General features: G+C 42.4%; 1 protein-coding gene across 1 annotated transcript in view; it reads left to right on the top strand.

Annotated features, from left to right (window-relative positions):
- Positions 1 to 7655, top strand: part of PRR12 (proline rich 12) — a 420401-nt gene extending 412746 nt beyond the window's left edge. Inside the window, exons 13-14 of the mRNA XM_069200974.1 lie at positions 4140 to 4235; positions 5088 to 7655. Of these exons, the coding sequence (XP_069057075.1) occupies positions 4140 to 4235; positions 5088 to 5228 (237 nt within the window). The 3' untranslated portion in view covers positions 5229 to 7655. The remainder of the gene's footprint in view (positions 1 to 4139; positions 4236 to 5087) is intronic.
- Positions 7656 to 26098: the final 18443 nt, after the last annotated feature.

The raw sequence follows: 26098 nt of genomic DNA, 5'->3' as shown, positions 1-26098 counted from the left end.
GTTCGTTGCACTGCACTATTTTTTTCTTTAACTTTATTGTAGTTCTACAAAGGCGTTGTAAACAATAAACCAAGACAAGATTAATGCTTTCAGCAATCAAAGCTTTTGTATAAGTAATTCTTGTAACATACATAGGTAGTGTCAGATGACAGCCCAGCTGGCTGGATGGCTTACAAACATAGAAATGCCCGTCAGGTAACAACAGTGCTGAGCCTTTCCGCAGGAGGATCAAGACCGAATACATTATCATCGGCCAGTACAATACTGATGGTTGGGCTTGTCTGTATCTTGAAAACGCTGTAAAAACAGATCAGAACTGATGTCAGGGTGCAGTGGTGGTTGCTATGTAGTTCCAGTGACGCCACTACAACTCCACTTCTGGCATTGTGATAGAGCTAACACCGTCCACTGGCACGGGAAAGCTATGTCAGACGTTTCTGGATTTACTCTGGCGTTTCAGATATTCAGAGATGAGGAGTGGAAAGAGAAACCTGGGGCAAGCGGTCACGATGCATCTCAAACATGGGAGTTGGGGTTGTTTGCCTCTGAGGTCTCTGGATTTGTCCTATGCCACTAAGCCACGTTTGTCTTTACTAGACGTCTCAATTTGACAGTGAAGACAGCAATGAAACTGTTATGTTGCATTTACCTAATTCCAAACAAGGGACTACAGGAATCCAGTTCATGAGTGCTTAAATAAACCATGGTCACCAACTATGGGACATTGGGAGGGTCTAGTGGTTGTAACCAGGTCCAGCAGGGAAATGAGGTAGTGCAATGCAGACAACGTGCTAAAAGGAAGACCATTCGCAACATCTCTCCCTCAGGACATCATAACAACAGATGCCTCACAGGTGCGATGGAGAGTGCACATTGACACCCTCAAAATAAGGGGTTTATGGTCCACAAAGGGATCAACCAAACAATCTGCTAAGTGCAACTGAAAACGATTTTCCTAGCACTAATAGTTTTCCAGAGCCGAGCAATACAGTCAGGATAATAACAGAAATCACAATTGCAATATTTTATCTCTGCAAACAGGAAGGAACAATATCATACCTACTCTCAGAGCAGGTACACTTCCCTAAAGGAAGACTACACATCATCAAAGGGGGCACTTAGATGTTGCACTACAAAGGTTTATGTTCTCAAATAGAAGAGGTATCTACCGTGATGCCAAACACGTTCCAGGAGAATTTCTATTAGTACACGGTCATATTTAGGTGCAATTCTCAGCTACTACAGTTTAAGAGGGTTGAAAGCTAAGCAGATATTAATTAGACCACAAAAAAAAGTTAATGGGCAGCAAAAAGATTTGTCCCTACTCGGGCAGTACTTCCCCCATAGTGGAGTCTCAATTTGGTAAGTGCTGAACTGTTAAATACACTATTTGAGCTCATGCATAAAGCCACACTTAAACAGCGTACACTAAAGACAGTCGTCTTAGTGACCATCACATCATTAGGAAGAGTAACTGAGTTACATGCACCTTACATAACCATACATGAGGATAAGGTGGCCATGAGAACACACCCTAAATTCTTACTGTAGATTACATCACGTTTTCACATCAAAGCACTACCTTACCAGCCTTTTTCAAAGGCCACCTGGTGCAGCTGAAATAGCCTTACACACATATTAGATGTCAGTAGCATGATTATGTGATGCACTTAGGGTACTCGTGGAATGTGGAAGGCCAAACAACTTTTTATATGACACTCAATGAGGCTTTGGATTCAGCTGTAACTAAAAAATACCTTTCCTAGATGGATTGTACAAGCGATTCAACTGTGTTATTCACTCGCCCACAAAACATTAGTAAGCAGACCAAGGGAACAGTCAACCGGGGCCACTGTTTCCACGCAAGAAATCTGCAGGGCAGCCACAAGGTCCTCAGAACATACTTTCACAAAGCATTGCTGTGTTGATTTGCAGTCACGGAAAGAGGTTGCAGTGGCTCAAGCAGCACTAAGAAATCTACTACTTCTGATAATCCACCTTCCCAGCGAAGGTAGCACCGCTACATAGTCTGCGCTAAGCATTTGATTCGAGAACACATTGCAGAAGAAACCAGTTACTTACCTGTAATTATGGTTCACAGCTTGAAGCTCTTCTAGATTATGATATGGCCCTCCTGTCTCCCCACTGATGGACGGTTTTGTAATTGAGGAGGGAAAAGAAAATGAGGAAAACCGAATCCACCATGGTGGGCACGCACAGGGGCATTGTGGGATTTACGGTTGACGCCACTCACAACCCCAAAAAGCATTACAACAAAAACTGTTCCGGACCCAACCACAAGAAGGCAGAATTGTGCAAAGGATGAATCTAGAAGAGCTTAAAGTTGCAAAACCGGCAAATGGTTACAGGTAACTCGTTTCTTATTCATATATACACTCCTAATGGCACAACAACTGATAGTGATTGCACTGCATACTTCAACAAGGATATATCATCTACTGTTCCCATTCACAAACCAGGGATTTGCAGTTTGATCACCAACTGGTTTGCGGATGGAAATGCAATGTAAAATTAATGTGTATTAATAGGTTTCATCCCAAATTGTACAGTTGCATTGGGTCTCAGAACAAACTGCTTAGTTATGCAGGTCACAGTATGCGAGCCCCCATGATTTTCTGCCAATAAATGGATAAAGGCTTGCAGCGGACCCAAATGGACCGCAGACCTTATCCCTGAGTTGCATTCCCAAACTGGAAGCTTTTTTTTTGTTAATTTAAAAAAGCTGACCGTGTCTATTAAATGCATAAGTACCCGGCTTAAAAAAAAAAAAATCCCTTAATGGGGAAGAGGAGACTTGATTCTGTTGGGGGCAGACACCTCGGCACATTCATACAAGTGCAACACGCTTCATTGTCATTCAAAGTCAATTGAAGATGTTAATTAATGTAAGCCTTGGTGTGTCGAATCAAAAACATATTTCAGTAAAATAATTTTTACAACTGGTCATAAAAAGTTTTCTAGGTTGCTTCTCAGATTTCAAAACAGTTGTAACTTCTGGTACCCCTGTTTAACAGCCATGCAAACAATAACATGCACTGCATGCACGCTTAGGCCTAAACATTAACATCTGCTGGCTTACAAAAGGAAAAAGTAATATCAACAGCAACAAAACAAGTCACCCGAACAAATATACTACCAGCAGGGGGTTCAAACGCATCAGTGGAAGGCAGTCTCGCAGAAACAGCCTTATCAGCAGTGGAGACAGGCGAGTAGAATGCGAGGTTAATACATGCCTGCAGCAGCAGGGAAGCCTGCAGCTGGCGGTAGGCAGGAAGTCCCTTCCTCCTCCTCTCTAGTTTACCACCCTGGCCAGACTAAGCATCTCAATTCATCTACCAGAGTGGCAAAACACTACAAAAAGCGAACGGGTGCTTAATATTGTCTAAAATGACTACACTTTGAGACTCAAGTCGCCTCTTCTCACTGTTCCAACACAGAAATTGACCCAGCTCCAAAGCCACTGAAATGAGAGCTCAGTAGGTGTCTAATAAATGAGTGCTTTAGCATCTGAGACACACTCTCCTAACACTCAGACCCTTTCAGCAAACTTCACTGTGTCCTGGAATAAAATCTTTTTTTTTTTTTTTAGTAGATAAAACTGAATTTGCAGAATTAGGTTTCATGTTCTACCGTTTCGATCGCAATCATTCATGACCTGCAGAGTAGATGAGGTCTATCTTAATCAGAGGCTCCTCTTCCAATAAGCTCTGTTGGAACACAAATCTAGTAATCAAGTAGGTTCAATTCAGTATGTGGTAATCCAGGATGTCTCTACCATCAAGCAGTCTGCACAAATCCTTCCCAACGAAATACATATTTAATTGTGGTTCATGTAGCCTTTCCACAATAAACTGGGATTATTGCTTTTGTCACTGATAATATTCATAGGTTTGGGGAGGGAATGTCAATCATTTAAAGCATTTTATATTCATGTTTCCTAATTACCAACACGTGAGAATAGTTTCACTTTGTCACACTGTGTTCGATTTGACAAACAAGTGGTGCCTGCCCTTGGTGGTTCCCCACAAATGCTGGTAGTAGAGGGGGCTCAACAAAATGCTGAGGTTTAAACAGAAAAGTGGAAATTGACTTACAGTACTGTTATTGCATGTTTTCAGGAATTCAGGGTGGAGGCTGAGAAAATACCATTTTACTCTCTGTACCATTCCTTGCATCACTACAAATATCACACCTTCCTTCGCTGCAAACAAGAAGTGAGTACCTACAGTGACCATGTTTTCTTACATAGCTTGCTTCCCGGCATGCGAACTTTCAGTAAACTCTTGTACACAATGTAATTTTGTCGATTTCTGACTACAATTCTTTCTACAAGATGTGACTGTCTTTTTTTCTGAAGCGCTGCATGTACATGTGAGAGGCTTGGGTAATTGCAGAGAGCAATATGTTTAGAGTTTTTAAAGCTGGAGCTAGACGTCTGGGCAGAGGTGAGTTAGTAGCTTTGCGTGTGTGCACATGTGCATTCACCTGCATGTCAGTATGACTGCTACCCCAAGTCCAGGAATAGAAGAGAGGGTTGTTTTGGTACATCTGAGGTAGCTTAGGGTCCGTCAGAGCCGTTTTGCAGCATTATAGTAGAGGTGCTGTGAATCCCGGTTCGGCAGTAGCTGAGGGTGCTGCATGTCAGGAGTGAATAGTGTGTTTTTGCACCATGCTGCAGGAGTATCAGTGTCTGCTACAGGTATAAAAGTGTATTTGTAGCACAATATGAGCATGCACTAATGGCTTAAGATGCTTCAGGGAAGGATTGAGATACAATGACAGAGATTTGTGCAAGCCCAGTACTAGAATAGCTGTAGATGCTGCGCCTCTAGTTTGAGGGACAGTGGCAGAGGGGGTGGCGGGGTCCTGGTGCTGGAGTCCTAAGGAGTGCCTCAGGTTAGGATAGAAGTGCAGTAGCAGGACAGTGTGTTGATCTCCCACTAAAAACTAAATTAAAACTAAAAACAGAGCTGGTGTCCGAGTGGGATAGAGGCGGAAGGCTTTCAGATAGGTCTGAGTCAGAAATGACAAACCATTTCACTGCCTTGTAATCCTCTTTTTTTCAGACTAATGCGATAGAAGCGCAGGATGACGACCTGGGGCAGGAAGAAGTAGTCCAGCAGTGTATGAGGAATCAGCCCTGGCTGGAAAAACTCTTCGACTCCTTCACTGACCTTCTGACACAAGCGCAGAACAAGTGTGTGTGACATGGGGAGCACAGGAGCCAAGTGCAAACAAACAGACTGAAAACAAAAACAAAAGATACACCAGAGACGATGCCGCTGAAAGAGGAGGAAGAAATAAAAGGTCCTACTCCTCGACTTCCCATGGCGCCAAGGATGGACAGTGGCGGTCTGCGTGGCAGCTGTTGGGGTAGTGCAAATCAGAGCACTGTGCGCTGACATCGCTGGATATATCTGAGGGCATTTACATTGAACCAACGCTTTCTTTTGACTTTGACGCTTCACAGGAGGTTGACTATTCTCTCTCTATCCTCCCCTTGACTGCCTCTCCCGCTTTCCCTTTTATACCCTCCACCGCCTATACGACCTCACTCAATGAGTCTTGAGTGAGTGGAAAACCAGTTGTTTGATGTAAGTTTTTGTCTTTCTGCCCCCTTGCCTGTTGTTTCACAATCTCTTTGAACTACTACAGGATGTGACTTACAGCATCCAGCTGGTGCAGCGCAGATGAAGCAGCGTATTAATGGTGGCTTCACTATTTATTTGTTTGTGTGTGTGTGTGTGTGTGTGTGTGTGTGTGAGACAGAGAGAGAGAGACTGACTCTTGTGTGGGGTGGGCACCCCAATGAGAACAGGTGAAGGAATGGGAACAGTGAAAGAAAGTAAAGCCAGTCATTCTGGATTAACAGTGTCAAGTGATGACCGTGCAAGGGAGGGAACTGAACAAGTGGTGTTTTCTGGTGGTATTGTAGGGTGGGAGTTCAGATCAAGTGGAAGCATTGGAAACGTGGAAAGACATAAGGAAGATTTCACCCCACTTAGATATGTCTCGTCCTGCAACTCAGCAATATCATGGCAACTTCTGTCCAGCAGTAAAATGCTGGCTGCATTAAACGTTTATTATTGTGGGTGTGAGGGTGGGCTGTCCAAGTTACAAGGCAGGCTTTTATAGAAGGCCCTGTTCGTCCTGAGTACAAACGATAGAGCTTTGCAAGATCTATCATGGGTATCTAAGTAGCTTTGTCTTGCTCGAAAGTGCAGAGGGTCATTCAAGAGGATGTTTAGGCCTGGGACTAGAGAAAGCCAACAATGACCGGTCTCCGCTTATTTCAAGTTGTTGAGGAGTCCTCGGTCAGCGCAGAGGAGTAGAACTCGCTGTAGTATGGTTATTGAATGAGAGAGGCCAGCTAAGGGGGAAAGGCCGGCAGTCGAGACAACAAAGAACATAAAACTCAATGAGGGTTCTGGAGGTGGAGGAACACTGCTGAGGAATTCCCATCCATGACTGGGAGAGTGGGGAATAATGACGGGTCTTGCTAAAAAAAATCATAATCTGGTTATTGCAAAGGAAGGCAGGCTAATGATATATAGAGAGTTACTTATTGAATGCACTCAGGCTAGGACATAGTGAGGTAGAGCAACTCAATAAAGAATCTTTTGTGGGATAGGGCAAGAGCCTCTCCAAGCACTTAGAAACCAAAAACGGACATTACAAAACAATCAATCAATCCCCGAATTACATGCGCAGGTTTACATACATGAACTAAGTAAACCGTTTTCCTATGGACTGGTTGTCTAAACCATAACTACAGAGTTACTGTTACCACCTGTATACAACCATTTGCATACAGACAGAGAATACAAGACAAAACTGCAAATAATTACAATCTTGCAATATCTTATAGGAAGTGATTCTTGGATGGCTTATTTGAACAGGGCAAGACAGAGCAAACGTCCAGGATTTTTCTTATTTGGAGTTGGATGGGCATCATAATAGAATGCACATACGGTCTGAAAGTGTAGGACTCCTTTAAACACTTTTACAGTATGAGGATTCTTTAGTCTTTTTCCAGGATTAACCACTAGGATGCCCGGTTATCCTAAGAAGGACTAAAAGGCACATTCTCAGAGAATATGCAGTGGGCAGAAGCTCAATTTTCAGAGCGGCTCCAATATTTACCTTATTTAAAAGAGTGGATCGTTGGTAGGGGGCTGAGCCACTTCAGTAGTTGCTGCACGAGACCGAGTTTGGGTCTCCTGGGGGTATTTACTTTTTCGGTCATTTGATCTCTTCCCAAACTTCTCATTTACTTTTGTACTGTTAACTTAATTTTCACAGATTTTCCCCCATCTTCCTACCTTAGGTCTCTCAAACTCCTTCTTGCACCACCATAGAGGCATATGTGTTGAAAAGCATCTGTTTGTTGAGCTAGATACTTAATGCCTGCTAGAGAAGATGGCGCAGCCTAAAAGGGCATGACAGGAGCAATGTTTCTGATCAGCCTGAGGTTGTGATCACAATTCATGGGACTATTGCAGTAAGATTGTGTTGACAGGTTCCATGGATTTGCTCCCTTTTTAATGAGAGCAGTCCATTGAGGGTGCAGTTGTTGAAGTCCGATCCGTATTATGGGAGGCAATTCACTGTGCAATGTTGCACTGCATATATTTAAAAAAAAATGATAAAAATCATATAGAAAATAGTGCATTTTAGAGAGAAAGATTCTTTTAGAGAGGAAGCTTCTAAGGCGCACTGAGCTCCGTAACAAAGCAATTAACTAGTCTCAGATTTCATAGTCACTTGGTAGTATTTCCTAACCATTGTGCTCACCTGGTGCTGTGGACTTAGTGTTCTGTCTTACAGCTGGCATGCCTTATCATGTCTGGCCCTTTGAGCGGCTGTAAGGAAGATGGCATTCTTCTCGATGGGCTTTTGTTTAAATTCGGTAATTGAATTATGAAAATGTCTAAGGCAGTCCCGAAGGAAGACTTGTAATTGAATTGTAACCTTGAAAAGTCTTGAAAAAACAGTTGACAGTCAAAGTCCTTCCCATGCTAATTTAGCCTTGTACCTTCGAAGAATGTTCCTTGAGGAGCAGATTGCAGAAGACAAGGTTGTGACCAGTGCCTTCTCCCCACAGACATATAATCTCCAAGATTAAGGCCTGCGGTTTCAGGGGAGTCATCAAGATCCTTACAGGCAGAGATACATACGAATCTGATGTATTTTGTAAAAAAATTTATTTCCTAGCTTTTAAGGAGGAAGTGTTTCAGATTCATGAACGAATGCCACAGTTAAGTCTTACATTGCCCATCTGTGAATCTCACATAACTCTGCCTCTGGACCCAGGTCATGCCACACAGTATGACTAATTTTTAATGTATTTATTAACTTAATGCTTAAGTGCCCGAGGGGCATGGGAAGCGAATTGTTTGGGATACTTACAGTAAAACAAATATCCCGAACAGGAGTATTGTTTTTTAACAGTTTAATTGATTAACCACAAACCTAATATTATCTAGATCACCAGAAACACTAATTCCCAAAGTGAGATCCTCTAATGTCACCAATAATTTACGTACAGGGCGCATTTGACACTGGCCTTGGGTAAAATAGGCACCCGCAGTCATTGAGCAGGTAGCCTTTGCTGAACTCATAGGAAGCATGCTCAACCAAGAGCTCTTTGGAGGAGAGGGGGGGCTAGCTGTCTGTTTGGAAACATCTAAAATTTATCTTTTTGCCTGTGTGGAAAAATAATACTGGCCAGATTTCATTTCACAAGCAGCCCAGTGACTGGCCTATATTAGACAAATGATTTCAAGAGTCCGTTCCCGGCATCGGTTATCCATGTTGTAAAGGTCCCTGTTAAGAGTGCCATGTAAAACACGTACTCTGCATAGGCCTCTAAACTGTTCTGCACACTGTGGTGTAGACTTGTACACCGGAAAAAAAAGCACTTGCTGCGTCCAACCCCTAACTTATTTGCCAAAGCTTTGTTAATCCAAAATGAGTGGACTTATACAATAGGTTTGAGAGCTGGAGTGTGTGTGTGTGTGTGTATAAGGTGAATGTGATCTCCTTTTCTCCCTTGTTATGGTCTATAATAAGTCTACAAAGTGTGAAGAATGTTGCTGAGGCTGTGCACAGAGTTGCCTGAAATGCTGCTGTGGCTACCAATGAAGGGGTTCAAGATGCACTCAGCAATTTGCACAGAGGGATTCAGGATACAGTTAAAATTCCAGATTGGTTCAGTATACGACAAGGCAGTGCATAGTGGTACAGAACCTCATGAGATGCTGTGCACAGTTGTTCAAGATGCTGCTGGGAGCTGTTCAAGGCTGAGCATTGAGAAGTGCTAATATAAGTCTTCACACATTGATTCCGATATATTTTGTACAGCTAGAAACGTCAGTTGCTCAGTTTCATTCAGGATGCCAGGATTCAGAACTGGTAGCAAAAGAACAGAACCAACTTGTTGCTGCTTCACTACCCTGCTCTTGCGTCCTACCCCCTGACCCCTACTTGTACGGCATTGCCATGTTATGCTGTACCGTTCCCTATTTTCAGAGGTATATTTTATCAAATGGGATAAATCTAATATTTTTAAAGTTCAGCAGGAGCATTCATAACCAACAGGAAAGAAAAAAACAGTAGCAAGACTCATCTTAATATCATAGGCAACGAACATCAGAAAAAAGGTTAGTTGTAATTTTTTAAGTTGTCTATAATTTTTTCATTTATTTACAAATTAATAATTACGTCTTTATTTGTAATTTTTGTCCGGGTAAAGTTTTTTTTATGCTCAAATATAAAAGCTTTCCCTATGTCGGAAATAGCTCACACTCTTTGCAAGGCACAAGGATGGAGAAACGGTTAACTAGAAGGTGACAGATGGGAAGACATTTCTTATTTTCCTTTTTGCTCCGTTTTTTCAAAAAACAAAAATCTTTTTATTGTATATAGTGTAAAGAGGGGGGCTGGGTGGGGGAGTCTATGTACCATATTGTATTTGACTCTTTAACTGAAGACGAGAATGATGAATGAAATTTGCCTAGGTGTGAAGCGTTCAGTTTGACTGGACGCCAACTAGTATTTTTGTTCACAACAGGAAAAGGAAAACAAAGAACTGAAATATGGTGCTTTTTTGACAGAGGCACCTGTTGAATTTTCCTTTTGTCCTGAGTTTTTACATGACTGTTGTACTGTTCTTAAAAAAACAAAATGAACAAAAAAAAAAGTATTCAATCCCTATTTAGGTTTGCGCTCGTTAAGCACCTTTCCATCCTTTGTCACCAGTTATAGCCCGCACCTGTTGCACCATAACTCTTAAGCCACGTGCCACATATCCAAGAACATCTTTTGAAACTGAGAAAGAGAAAGAAATGTATTCCCACCAACCTATGAGTTTGCCTAAAGGAAAGACAAAATGTCAGTGGGCTTTCCTTAATAGTTTATTTTTCTACATTTATTCTGCCTTGACCAGTTTCAGAGCTCTGATACAATTCAAGACACCAAACTAGATAACTCAGTATGATCCAAAATTTGAGGTTGTTACAAAATCAGCGCGGTTTATTGAAAAAGGTTGCCCCCTCTGTAACTAACACCCTTCCAAGTGTCTCTTGTGTGTAGGAGAGCTCAAGGTCTCTTCCCTTTAAAATGATTTTCGTGTTTCTGAAGCTGCACAGGTAGATGCACAATTTGTGCTGAGAATGTGCTGCTAATCTGTTAAGTACTGGGAGGTGTTCCTCGATCAGTGTAGATCGTAAGGAATTCTTATTGCTTTCCTGTTTTGATTGAATGCGCAACCCAATAATCACTAATCTAAGTCATGATGATAATTTAAGACCACAATGATGACAAATATTTTATGTTCTTCAGCTTAGATACCCCATGTTCAGATGCTTTGAGCATTTTTCTGTTGTTCAAAAGTCCAAGATACTCTTTGGCAGCTGAAATGTCTAAACCTATGACGCCGGAGAACTTTCTTACATGGGAATGGCTATTGCTACTGGTAAATAGCATTTTTTGCATCATGCCTACATGACTAAATCCCTTATTCATATGACAAGAATAGTGTGGGCTTTTCAATTAAAGTTACCTCTGCAGTCTCCCTCCGTGACTGATGCACACTTTCATTTATCCACTTAGATTAGTGAGAAAATTCCTAGGCACAATTTTTGTAACATTTTTACTCCTGTGGTTTTGGTGCTTTTTGGAGACATGTTAAATGGAGCCTTGTAGCAATGCGACGATATAATTTGCACATACTGGTGATCACCCTGTTTGTTCCAGTTCTGCTAAGTTCAGATACATTGACATAGCTGGCTCACTAGGATATATAACTGTGTTGTGTGCAGGTGGAAGAGGTTTTATAAGGAACTAGGAATAAAAAAGCACAAAGTGCAAGGTTGGCTTGGACTGAACTTATTAGTTATCGAAGCTTAATTTAAGAACATAAGAATACAAAAAGATTCTTCCTTGCAATCGCCGACACAGTTGGTGTCAGTCTTTTACCAAGGTGGACATAACAAAGTGCTGTTGACCGCCCAGCTTCTTAAAAAGCAGACTGAGCCGGAATTTTACTGTGCTCTAGTTCCTGTGTGAAGATCTTTTGCTAAAGGGAGTTGGAAGCAACACGGGGTAAAATCGTAAAATCTTCAAGCCAACTTTTTGGCGCAGGAGAGACATTCCTTGCCAGAGCCACCCTAAGTTTGTATGCAACACCCCTCTTGTTGGATGTCATGCACTGAGCCATGGTGTTCAGCACCCATGTGGTACTCAAACTACTTTTAATGATTCAATCAAATAATCCCTTTCAAAAATGTAACCATACCTTTTGGATGCCTGAAAATCCCCTCTTTTTGATTAGTACTAAGTGGCTAGTGCGTTGTGTAGCTACTAAAGTTCTAAGCCATTCTGGAGAGCAATCGGCTTTTCGTTAACTCATTTAGATGATTTCAGCCTCCCCTCAGATATAAATACGTTTGAGATTATGGATTCAAAAATTCTGTAACAAATTTACTGATCTCAATCAGGGTAGTTTTTAAACCTTTAAGATTTAGGAAGGCAAGGGCTTGGAATTGCTGCTTGCTATCTAAAATTAAATAGGCTGCAATTTTCCAGAAACTGATTCATTGTTCCAGACATAGCTAAAACCTTTCTAGAGCAGTGTGCCTGCCCTTCAGTGAGCTACAAGGTCACGTGCTGTTCAGCAAAATCTTGGACTTCAGTGTATTTCTCTCGTGATTGAGAAGTGTAGTATTATACAAAAAATATAAGTACTTTCTGTAAGAAATTGTAAGTATTTTTTCGGCCAAAATTCTAAAGCATTGAAATTATTTTGTGCACAGAACAGTGTTATTTATAGGGATGATAGTTCTCAGGTGTGCCACATGTGTCTAAGGTTACTTTTGGTTCGAAAGGAGTGATTTCACAACACACTGGTTCTGCACCTTTTTCTACCTTTAATTAGCTATCCACGACTGTGTGAATGATAAATAACATAGTGACTGCTAGAAGGTATCTCAAGGTGGGATGGTGCACCTTTCCCATGCGTGGACAGCCTGCTTTACAGCCCGCTAGTTTCCTTCTCTTTTCTTAAAATCACCAACTTTCAATTATGTCCCACATAAAAAAAAAAAGAATCCAGTTACAGATTTGCACTCAGTCTTTCTGGCCGACTGTGTAAGTCTTTCCAAACCCCTTTTCTACCTGTGAGTTTGAGTTTCTGCTTGCAGGCTTAAATATTATAGTCAAATTGAAAATCAGATAGTTGTAATCCTGTGTATAATTGGAAATTAGAATTACCGGAAGGAAATGTGTAGGTCTCTGCCAAAGTTCTGTTCTCTGCTCCCGGGTATTAAATCTTAAATGCAGTGACCCACGTTCTTTTTATTTGAGGTAAAACTGGAGAGCAGTCTTCGTGTTTTTATGACCTCTGAAGAGGGCCTTTTGCAAAAGGAGCAAAAATATAGATGGCACCATTAGGCACTTTGTAAAAAGCAAGCTTCGCTCTCCAGATAGGCGCTGTTCCTTAATTTCTGCTGAGGAGATGTGATTTGAGCACTAAGGAATATCTTGCTGCACTGGGAATAGTTTCCAGAGACTACTCCTTTTAGTGTGATTTGATTTATTCATCTTTCCCTTGCTGTATAGGCAACTCTGCCACTCCATGTAGTTAAGACTTGAAGAAATGCATTGCATGTGGTCATCAGTGTGGCCTAGGCTTTTTTCCTGTTTTTTGTTTCCCCGTCTGTAAAAAATCATCATTACATTAACCGGAATACATCACGTGCTGCACAGAATCGCACAACCTGCCTCTCACATCTTCTATTTAATATACAATTTGCTAGTCAAGGAACTGAAGACAGCGGAGAACTGTATGTAACAAATAAAACTACCATTGTAAAACGTTTTGTAAAAATGGGTCTCCTGTCTCAGGACTCTATCCCTGTTGCTTCTTTGAGGAAGACCGTTTGAGCAAGAGGCACTTGGGCTCTTGAAATTTGTATCATTTGACTATTTACCAATGGAACCTGTTGGCCAAATTCTTAAGTTGTCATTTAGTTAAAATTTCCCACTTCCCAGATGGTTACTCACGCCAATTTCACTTGCCTCCATTTTTAATGGCTGGGCCTATATTAGGCGGGGGCAGGTGACACAGCTACAGTTATACAGATTAATTTTAATTGGTTCAAAGCAATACCTTTCAGGGGCAGAAGTTCTCAACACTCCATGTAGAACACTCAGAAATCTGATATCTGAAAGCTAACGGTCTGATATCATTCTTGGAATGATTTGTCACTGTTGCAAGCTGAATGAAACTGGATGGCAGATTTATTTCCTCTATTTTCCGAAGATAGTGCCAGTATTGTTGAGGGAGGCACGAGGCAAAAACCAGAAGAAGAGCCAAGGGTGGTTGCTGGGTGAGATGGACAATTTTGTTGTGTTGGAGGAAGCAGTAACATTTATTTTTTTATTTTTGAGGTAACATCTGTGAGATTTGCAAAATGTGTAGCTATATATTGAGGCGACTGCAATGTCAGAAACGCTGAGCTAACGTCGAGACAATAAACCAGAAATAACAGTGTAAAGTAGCAAAAAGTGGGTGTATAAAGTATTTAAATAATATTGATAATAAAGAGACAAGAGAGCTAGCCAAATCTTCAACAGCAAAAATATACATGTATATTCTACCCTGATCTTGCTCTGAGTGGGGACAAATTGCTTTGTGTTTTTACTTTTCCCCAATTCATGCTAGTTTGGTAGCTAGAAAAATAAAAGTGTTGAGTTGATGTCTACAGAATACGGTTGCGGACTTTGATATCCTGCTAACAGATTCTTCAGAATGGAAACCACAATTTCTTTTCCTGATTCCCTTGCCCCCTCTGTTACATGCCCCCCCCCCCTTTCCATCTCTCATTCTATCCCTTCTTCTGTGTCCTAACTAGAGTTTCTTTTCTACAATGTGTACTATGTGTAACTTGTTCTGGCCTCAAAGGTATTGTTACAATATTTGAATTTGTGTTCCTGTATGGATGTTATTATATATTTTTATTGTTTATTGGTGTCTGACAATGTTTTTCCCATCCAGTATGTACAACTCACATTGTATACTGTGTACACAAAATGAAAAAAACCCACTTTTCTTTGCACCGCTGTGGAACCCGGTTATGGGTTTTTTTTTTGTTTTGGTCTACTGATTTTCTTGTTCAATTAGAGCTAGGGTTGTCAATATTCCACGAAGCGAAAAGGCACTGAGTGTTTTCACTTCCTTCAGCTCGCTGGGACTTGTCCATGTTTAAGGAAAACTCAAGGCATCAGACCTTTGTTATGTGGCCAGTGCCCATACTTAGCAGACAAATACTTTTTTGGCTATCCAGATTTCTAAGTTGCAATCGTTTACCAAAGCATCCAAGAATTCCTTCCAGTTACTTCTCTGTTCTTTTCCTCTACCTGCTGAGATGGAATATTGTCCTTAAAAACAAATGCATTCACAACTCCAGACATAGTGCGTGCAACAATCCCATAAACAGTGGTAAATTTAAAAAGGCACAAACTGTAGTGGGTGTGTTGAGTACTAACATGTTACCAAGTAAAAAGTTAAACCACATTAGGGTTATGTGCCTGCTCTTACGACATAGCCTGCTACTTGCACAGTGAGCTGCTCATCAGAGCTGCAGGGAACGTAGCCTCTCCCACTGATGGTACCCAAGCTTCCAACCTTAATGTGATTCCTGCCTCCTCACACAAGAAGACCCCCGAGAATACTGCCAACCAAAACTAGGTTGGTGATGGGCTAAAGCGGACAATGACCAATGAATACAGAGTCCAAGGAAATATGCTGTTTGGTGTCAAAAGTACTTCTAACAATATAGGATTCTTATTAAATATATCAACATTAAAGCAGTTTCTCCAACGCTAGCTCTGTAAGTAGCTTCCCTCTGTGCAGCCAGCGTATTAAATTAGAAGCTTGTCCTTCATTTAATATATGTAGACACAGTTTGAAAAATGTGTGTATTTTCTGAACTCAATCTCATGTTTGGAGCGACATGGGTGATTTCTAAAATATATTTAAAGCTGATATTTGAATAATCATCCTACGTTGGGGAGGCTTATTACTAATATTGTCTAGCTGCCACGGGCACTGCAACTATGGCTGTTATGTGCAACCCATGGTGAAGCATTCTGACTTGACAAATGTTTTTTTTTTTTTTTTTTTTTACATTACTGCTGATGCACCGAGGTCATCACTACTAGTAATCTTGCACAAAGTGACCGCTAATGTTATTTTGTCAGATATGGTAGGTAGTACAACACCAATAATAATTGTTAGTAGTATTGGATGACTTTAATTGAACACAAGTTGCTTTCAGTACAGAAAAAGTTAGAGACCTCTGTACTAGACTAACTCTAACCCGGAATGCTAAATAATAATTAATGTAGAGGAAGCCCTTTCCAGAAAAAAACAAATTTAAATACATATTTATATACGTTATATTAAAAAAATTCCTTTCCGCCACAAGTATTACTCTGACACTTTCGGATGCTGAACAAAAAGTTGTTTATTCAGAAAGTAAACCTTTACTCCAACACATGCAGTGAAGCTTTATTTTCCTAATGAACACTTTTTTTGTTCAGGGTCCAAAGCTATCTGAGTAATCCTTGTGACAGAAAGGATTTGTTTTGAATATATGTGGGGCTGCCGGAGCCCGACTCGGATAGCCCGCAGGCCAAGCCTCTGGACTCGTTAGATTTATCATATCTTATTATATATACGTATTTATAACTATGCGTAATATAAACGTAGATATATATATGTATGTTCGATGGCATGTGTAGCTGCAGATACACATGCTGTGCACATCCCGCCATCTGGTGTTGGGCTCGGAGTGTTACAAGTTGTTTTTCTTCGAAGAAGTCTTTTCGAGTCACGAGATCGAGGGACTCCTCCCATTTCGGCTCCATTGCGCATGGGCGTCGACTCCATATTAGATTGTTTTTTTTCCGCCATCGGGTTCAGACGTGTTCCTTTTCGCTCCAGGTTTCGGTTCGGAAAGTTAGTTAGAATCTCGGAAAAATCGTCGGTATTGTTTGCGTTCGGTATCGGGTTAGTTATAACAGATCAACACCGACTTTTGAAGAGCTCCGGTGGCCCTTTGGGTTTTTTTCGATCCCCCGTCGGGGCCTGGTCGGCCCGGCCACGTGTTTCTTCAAGGCTGATGGAACGGACCCCATTCCGCTTCTGCCCAAAATGTCATAACAAGTATCCGTATACAGATCAGCATCTGGTCTGTAACTTGTGTCTGTCTCCAGAGCACAAGGAGGATACCTGTGAAGCCTGTCGAGCGTTTCGGTCAAGGAAGACACTAAGAGACCGAAGTGCGAGAAGACTGCAGATGGCGTCAGCGCCGACAGGACAACGGCGTTTCGAGGAGGAAGAAGAAACCTTCTCCATCCAGGAATCGGACTCGGACGAGCTCGATCCCGAAGAAACGCCGAAAACCGTGAGTAAGACGTCGAAACATAAACCTCACAAAAAGACAACAAAAGCCCAGGGGACGCCACCGCCAACAGGCCATGGCTTAACCCGAAAAATAGGTGACCGGTCATCGGCACTGAAAAAGGGCACGCTGGTGGCGAAGTCATCCGACTCCGGTCGAGATACAGCCACACAGCAATCTCGCGCCCGAGACAGCGGCTTCAAACAGATTCGGCACGAGACAGTGGCACCGAAATGGGTCGGCACAGAGACACCACGACGCCGAAAATAAAGAAGGTTTCCTCGGAGCCCAAAAAGGCTACCGAAAAGGTTTCGATACCGAAACATCCAGCCTCGGAACCGAAAACAGGTTCCTATACAGAGGAACAAGGATTGTCCTCCCAGATGCAAGGAAATAAGTTCGGAGAAGAACTTGAATCAGTAGAGCCAGACTACACTCAAAGAAGGCTCCACATTCAAAAAGACACAGGGAAGATAAGCACTCTTCCCCCAATTGAGATGAAAAGAAGACTTGCCTTTCAAGAAAAGGACAAGCAGCCACAGGCAAAGGTGGCAAGACAAACAACTCCACCACCATCTCCACCACCATCAATGCACACATCACCAGTAGCCACTCCACCACTGATGCAATAACCGACTCATACTGTAATGAGTCAAGATGATCCCGACGCATGGGACCTTTATGATGCTCCTGTATCAGATAACAGGCCAGACTGTTACCCTGCGAGGCCGTCGCCACCTGAAGACAGTACATCCTACACGCAGGTGGTCTCAAGGGCAGCAGCTTTTCATAACGTTACCTTGCATGCAGAACCAATTGAGGATGACTTTTTGTTTAATACACTATCCTCCACTCATAGCCAATACCAAAGCTTACCTATGCTCCCGGGAATGCTAAAACATTCCAAACAAATATTTCAGGATCCTGTAAAAGGCAGAGCCATAACTCCAAGGGTGGAGAAGAAGTATAAGCCACCGCCAACAGACCCTGTTTATATTACGCAGCAATTAACACCAGACTCTGTGGTTGTCGGGGCAGCTCGCAAGAGAGCAAACTCTCATACCTCGGGAGACGCACCACCTCCAGACAAGGAGAGTCGCAAATTCGATGCTGCGGGTAAAAGGGTTGCAGCACAAGCAGCAAACCAATGGCGCATTGCCAACTCACAAGCACTTTTGCCAAGATACGATAGAGCTCATTGGGACGAAATGGAGCATTTCATAGAACACTTACCCAAAGAGTTCCAAAAAAGGGCACAACAAGTGGTGGAGGAAGGACAAAGTATCTCCAATAATCAGATACGGTCAGCAATGGATGCAGCAGATACGGCTGCAAGGATAGTAAATACTGCAATAACGATAAGGAGACACGCATGGTTGCGTACGTCAGGATTCAAGCCGGAAATACAACAAGCCATGCTGAATATGCCTTTTAATGCACAGCAGTTGTTTGGGCCGGAAGTCGACACTGCTATTGAGAAACTCAAAAAAGATACTGATACGGCAAAAGCCATGGGCGCACTCTACTCCCCACAGAGCAGAGGCACTTTTCACAAAACACAATTTAGGGGAGGGTTTCGAGGTCAACCTACAGACGCCACAACCTCACAAGCAAGGCCCACTTACCAAAGCCAATATCAGCGGGGAAGTTTTCGGGGGCAATATAGAGGGGGACAATTCCAAAAGAATAGAGGGAAGTTCCAGAGCCCCAAAACTCCTCAAAACAAGCAGTGACTTCCAAGTCACACATCCCCAACACATAACACCTGTGGGGGGGAGACTAAGCTAATTTTACAAACATTGGCAGGAGATAAAAACAGACACTTGGGTACTGGCAATTATCCAGCATGGTTATTGCATAGAATTTCTCAAATTCCCTCCAAACGTCCCACCGAAAACACACAATATGTCAAAACAACATATAGATCTTCTAGGACTAGAAGTTCAGGCATTGCTACAGAAAGAAGCAATAGAATTAGTACCAAACCAACAGAAAGGAACAGGAGTTTACTCTCTGTACTTTCTTATACCCCAAAAAGACAAGAGTCTGAAACCTATATTAGATCTCAGAACATTAAATACCTACATCAAATCAGATCACTTTCACATGGTGACATTACAGGACATAATTCCACTGCTCAAACAACAAGATTACATGACAACACTAGACCTAAAGGATGCATATTTCCATATACCGATACATCCTTCACACAGAAAGTACTTAAGGTTTGTATTCCAAGGGGTACATTACCAATTCAAGGTCTTGCCATTCGGAATAACAACTGCGCCAAGAGTTTTTACAAAATGCCTAGCAGTCGTAGCTGCACATATCAGAAGGCAGCAAATACATGTGTTCCCGTACCTAGACGATTGGTTAATCAAAACCAACACGCTAGAACGGTGTTCACAACACACAAAGTATGTCATAGAAACCCTCCACAAACTAGGTTTCTCAATCAACTACACAAAGTCACACCTTCTGCTGTGTCAAACACAGCAATATTTAGGGGCCACAATCAACACAGCAAAAGGGATTGCCACCCCAAGTACACAAAAGGTTCAGGCATTTCACAATGTAATACAGGCCATGCATCCAAAACAAAAAATACAAGTCAAAATGGTGATGAAACTCCTAGGCATGATGTCCTCATGCATAGCCATTGTCCCAAACGCAAGGTTGCATATGCGGCCCTTACAACAGTGCCTAGCATCACAATGGTCACAGGCACAGGGTCAACTTCTAGATCTGGTGTTGGTAGACCGCCAAACATACACCTCGCTTCAATGGTGGAACAGTATAAATTTAAACCAAGGGCGGCCTTTCCAAGACCCAGTGCCACAATATGTAATAACGACAGATGCCTCCATGATAGGGTGGGGAGCACACCTCAATCAACACAGCATCCAAGGACAATGGGACACTCAGCAAAAACAGTTTCACATAAATCACTTAGAACTATTGGCAGTATTTCTAGCGCTGAAAGCATTTCAACCCATAATAAGCCACAAACACATTCTTGTCAAAACAGACAACATGACAACGATGTATTACCTAAACAAACAAGGAGGGACACACTCAACACAGTTGTGTCTCTTGGCACAGAGAATATGGCATTGGGCGATTCACAACCACATTCGCCTAATAGCACAATTTATTCCAGGAATTCAGAATCAGTTAGCAGACAATCTCTCTCGGGATCACCAACAGATCCACGAATGGGAGATTCACCCCCAAATACTGATCACTTACTTCCAGAGTTGGGGAACACCACAAATGGATCTATTTGCAACAAAAGAAAACGCAAAATGCCAAAACTTCGCATCCAGGTACCCACAAGAGCAGTCTCGGGGCAATGCGTTATGGATGAGTTGGTCAGGGATATTTGCTTACGCTTTTCCCCCTCTCCCACTCCTTCCATATCTGGTAAACAAGTTGAGTCAAAACAAACTCAGACTCATACTAGTAGCGCCAACATGGGCAAGACAACCTTGGTACACAACACTACTAGACCTCTCAGTAGTGCCTCATGTCAAACTACCAAACAGACCAGATCTGTTAACGAAACACAAACAACAGATCAGACACCCAAATCCAGCATCGCTGAATCTAGCAATTTGGCTCCTGAAGTCCTAGAGTTCGGACACTTAGGCCTTACACAAGAATGTCTGGAGGTCATAAAACAAGCTAGGAAACCTACCACTAGACATTGCTATGCAAATAAGTGGAAAAGATTTGTTTATTACTGCCATAATAATCAAATTCATCCCTTACACGCATCTGCCAAAGATATCGTAAAATACTTACTACATTTGCAAAAGTCAAAGGTAGCTTTTTCTTCCATTAAGATACATCTTACCGCAATTTCAGCTTACCTGCAAATTACGCACTCAACTTCACTGTTTAGGATACCAGTCATAAAAGCGTTTATGGAAGGCCTAAAGAGAATTATACCACCAAGAACACCACCAGTTCCTTCATGGAACCTCAACATTGTCTTAACACGACTCATGGGTCCACCCTTTGAGCCCATGCACTCTTGTGAAATGCAATACTTAACATGGAAAGTTGCATTTTTAATTGCCATCACATCTTTAAGAAGAGTAAGTGAGATTTAAGCATTTACCATACAAGAACCATTTATTCAAATACACAAGCATAAAGTAGTTCTACGGACAAATCCTAAATTTTTACCAAAAGTCCTATCACCGTTCCACTTGAATCAAACAGTAGAATTACCAGTATTCTTTCCACAGCCAGATTCTGTAGCTGAAAGAGCACTACATACATTAGATATCAAAAGAGCGTTAATGTACTACATTGACAGAACAAAACTAATTTGAAAAATAAAACAATTATTTATTGCTTTCCAAAAACCTCATACAGGAAATCCAATTTCTAAACAAGGCATTGCTAGATGGATAGTTAAATGCATTCAAACCTGCTATCTTAAAGCAAAAAGAGAACTGCCTATTACACCAAAGGCACACTCAACTAGAAAGAAAGGTGCTACCATGGCCTTTCTAGGGAACATTCCAATGACCGAAATATGTAAGGCAGCTACATGGTCTACGCCTCATACATTTACTAAACACTACTGTGTAGATGTGTTAACAGCACAACAAGCCACAGTAGGTCAAGCAGTATTACGAACATTATTTCAAACAACTTCAACTCCTACAGGCTGAACCACCGCTTTTGGGGAGATAAATGCTTACTAGTCTATGCACAGCATGTGTATCTGCAGCTACACATGCCATCGAACGGAAAATGTCACTTACCCAGTGTACATCTGTTTGTGGCATTAGTCGCTGCAGATTCAGATGCGCCCACCCGCCTCCCCGGGAGCCTGTAGCCGTTTAGAAGTTGATCTTGAACATTTGTAAATTTGTAAATATATTACTTTAAACTACATTATGTACATACGTATTCACTCCATTGCATGGGCACTATTACTAGCATACACAACTCCTACCTCACCCTCTGCGGGGAAAACAATCTAAGATGGAGTCGACGCCCATGTGCAATGGAGCCGAAATGGGAGGAGTCCCTCGATCTCGTGACTCGAAAAGACTTCTTCGAAGAAAAACAACTTGTAACACTCCGAGCCCAACACCACATGGCGGGATGTGCACAGCATGTGAATCTGCAGCGACTAATGCCATGAACAGATGTACACTGGGTAAGTGACATTTTCCATATATATATATATATATACATATACATATAACAGAATTGACCAGGTAAAGCAGTTTGCTGTGTCCCATGGATAAAGAAAAACAAAAGAATTCAACTTTATTGACTTTAAGGCAGACATAATGTTCCAGAGCTCAACAATGCATTAGAGTGTCAGTTTCAATGTACTTTCTATGGTGCATTGACAATTTCAAAACAAACACATTTTGAAGTGGTATGTGGCGTCATTCCTAACCCTTTAGTAACGTTATTATGAAACACTTCTTTGGAGGTAAACCTTGTTTTTCCTTACCTTTTTCCCTCAGAAATGGCTTCCTTACCTCGTCTCTCACCCACCATGAGGATTCTCTTTGACAAGTGCCCCTCCTCGTGTGATGGAAAATCTAAAAGAGAGATTGCTTTGTCCAAATGTTGGACTATGCTCTCAGACTGTAACAGTGCCATATATCTAAAGAAATACACAGACGAGCCTAAAAGAGATTAGATTAATTTCATGAATCTGAAGAACAGGACGTTAAAGTAAAGGAGCGCCGTGCTATACCTTTCAGGTAAAACACTAAAAATAACGAGAATCTCACAAGGCTCTTAGGAAATGCAGCTTCAATGCTGAATCGCAATGGAACACTGTCCATGTTTTTGGATGATGGAGTGGAAGAAGAACCACAATAATGCCACACTGTGCAACTATGTTGGGGGATGCAGGGGAGGGAACAAGGTCTACTGGGTCCCAACTGTTGTGGTTGAAGTAGTTTGCAACAGGTGCTGATGTCCTGGCATCCATCCTACTGTGGCTCTACTAAGGGCCAAGTATAACCCCTTCAGCACTTCACTCTCATGTAGCAAGGGTGAGCAGTTACATGCCTCTCAGAGAAGTAGGGTGTAGCTGCACAAGCTCAGAACTCAAAAATCAACAATGTCAAAGTCAGGCCCAGGGCTTATTGCTTAGCAAAACCAGTACATTTAATCACACCACAGTACTAAATACTGCCCAATTTAACTTAAGGTATAATTCAGTGACCATTGTGACACTACACCAGCGAATCCCCCTGTGTGCTGAACCTACCCTGGTTGTTTCTCTAAGGGCTGGTTCCCTCACCCAGGGTGAAGGCAAAGGCGTGAATCGGGGCCAGGTGCAGTCTCTATGGAACCCTACAAGTCTAGTGTACACACAGTTTACTTTGGTTAAAGTTGGTGTCCTAGTGGGTATATAGCAGTTTGTAACTCTTCTCTGGGGCATTACCCGCAGCCTTCTAGTTCTTCCTGGGGTGAATGAGGACAGTCCTCAGGGGCTATCAAGCAGGCCCGATGCAGTCATGTCTCTAGCGTGTTCCACTTTGACTTTGTGGTGCAGCAGCTCAAGTGTGTGGAGCGCAGATGTTACCCTGGACGTAGTAGTTCTGCTTGGACCACAAAGCAGGTCTGGGTCCTTGACAGGGCCGATCAATCACTTAAGCAAATGCAGTACTGGGCGGCCTGAGCGCATCCCACATCAGAGGCAGCCTCCATCATGCTACACACTCAGTCGCTCGCTGACCACATTGGTTGCGTTGCAGATACAGCCCAAATCTAACCAAATATCCACTTGCATAAAGCAGTTCCTGCCAAGAACTGGGTTCAAGAGACCAGGGGGACCCTGTGCAGCATACTTTGCTCCTAATTCTCTCAGTAGCCTGCTTCATCTGGATGTTCCACAGCCCAAAGGACATGCTGGGACTCAAATGTAGGGCAGTCTCCTTTGCTCTCTCAGCAGCCACTTAAGTTTCTAGAGTCCTCTAGCAGAAAACAGAGGTTTCAGGTGATGTCCCTTCACTTTTGGGAGACTGGCTGTTAAAACCTGGTTGCCTTCCGGTATTCTGCAGAGCACTCAATTCCTCTGTCTTGAAGGACTTGGAAATGGAACAAACTGAGGTACTTTGGGTCCCACTTGAATACACAACTTGTGGACAGGCCTTACGGGTCCAATGTCTCAAACCTCAGAATCAGTTTGTGGTGGTTCTCTTTTCAAGTGTCCTCCTCAGGCTACTCTCCAAACATAGCCTTTGTGTGACGTGATGTTTTCACAGCTAATAGGATTGGGGTGGTCTCCAGAATGAAGTACCCACATCACAAACACAATGAAATGTAAGGTTTCTGCACCTAGCTTTCATATGCCTCTCTGAGCAGTAGAGCGGGATTGACAAAAGTGCAGGACTGACCAAGAAATAGATACACCTAATGTAACAGAAATTGCAGTCCCACCTTTCACTCCTACTAACAACCAAATGGCAGTGCTCAGAAAGGACTGATCAGCAGCCTTTTGCTAACAGATGTAATCAAGGAATTTCTAGCCCTGACTCCATCATTCTTGTTTCATTCCTTCAAACTACAGCCGAAGGAATGCAGGCAATACACTTCCACTATCTGAGAAAGCTGTCCTCATTCCTATCACTCACACCTGGGGTATTCAAATGGATCCCATTGACTTCAGTATTCAGGCTCACTCACACAGTCTTCCCATTCTCACTTACTGCACAAGTGCTACACATGCACACAAAATACCAGTAGATACTGGGCATACACATAACAGCAGAAATTTACACAAGAGCATGTATGCCACATTCTCACTAACAGAGTTAGAAAGGTCCGGTCATACTATCAATCTCAAAAACACAATACGATGCCACCAGCGCTTTATGCACTATACCCAGGATAGGGACAGTAGTCCTTTGTCCAGCATGAGGCCCAACCCTAGGTTGACTAGACACGCAGATGTTAATCAAAATAAAAGGATTCCAGGTACACAGGCATTTGGGCCCTTGGGCAGGAAAACATCTCTGTGTGATATGCAGTAGACATTTCTGTCCCAACAAGCTCATGGTATACAACATTGAACCCTTCATGTGTTTCTGTGTTTCATAATTTTACCACCATCAAAAGACTACGAATATCTTCAATATCTATGATGCTGCTGGTACAACACTTCCAAAAGATAATTCTGACTATAGATAGCATACCTTTTGAAAATTCTTACAAGTTGCTCAACACAAAAAGCAAAGTAAATTCTAATCGCAAACCAGCTCCAGGCCCTGGTGGAGGTTACAATCTTCTGGGAATTTGAGGACAAAGTAGGATGTCATGGCGCTAGGGCAAAAAGTCCAGGCCACACTCACCCCTGTCTCGCACTCCCACTCTGGGGGAGACATTTTCCAGTCAGCATTCCAAGGATGCACTTTGTTGCTATAGTCTGAATTAGGTCTTGTACCAAGCCTGGTACTTGTGCGTCCTAAGCGTCTCAGTAAGTTCACCCCACGGACAACAGCCGCCATTAGGTATTTTCAGGGTGGTGCTGGCTCCCTATTTAGCACCTTTGGGCCCCAGCGAACTGCAGACCTCCATTTGGCTCTCTGCATGCTTTGGTCCGTGCACCTGCTCTTCTGCTGGGGTCCTTTTCTTTTCTGACTACCCCAATTCCAACTTCATTTGCACTTACAGCAGATCATACTTAGATGTCTGTTTCTGATCCAGAGTCGCCGTCAACCAGCACCAAGCCTATGTCTTGCTAAGAGATTCCAAGAAGCAGCCTCTCCCTTGAAAACCTTATTATCATAGGCAGAAAACCTTATTTGGATGCTTTTCGAGGGCTTCATAATGTTCTACTCGATGAAGATAAACATGAGGTGGACAATTTGCTTCTTCATTACAGTGATGCTGGTCAATAGTTAGATCTACAAAATGCCAATGGCTCAGATACTTCCACAGAGGCACAGCTGGGCGCCCCATTGGGGTTCCTCACTAAGGAGAATACTTCCTTTGCTGTAGTATTCTGCAGATCAGCAGATGTGTTGGACCTACTTTTTCCTACCATAGAGACTAAGGCAAACGTATTGAAATTGTCCAGTGGCTAGACGTCTTAGTCCTGCCCATGGGATCTGCCCTTT

Source organism: Pleurodeles waltl, chromosome 7 (assembly GCF_031143425.1).
Source record: "Pleurodeles waltl isolate 20211129_DDA chromosome 7, aPleWal1.hap1.20221129, whole genome shotgun sequence".
Taxonomy (NCBI): Eukaryota; Metazoa; Chordata; class Amphibia; order Caudata; family Salamandridae; genus Pleurodeles; species Pleurodeles waltl.
This window is presented reverse-complemented; position numbering and strand designations above follow the sequence as displayed.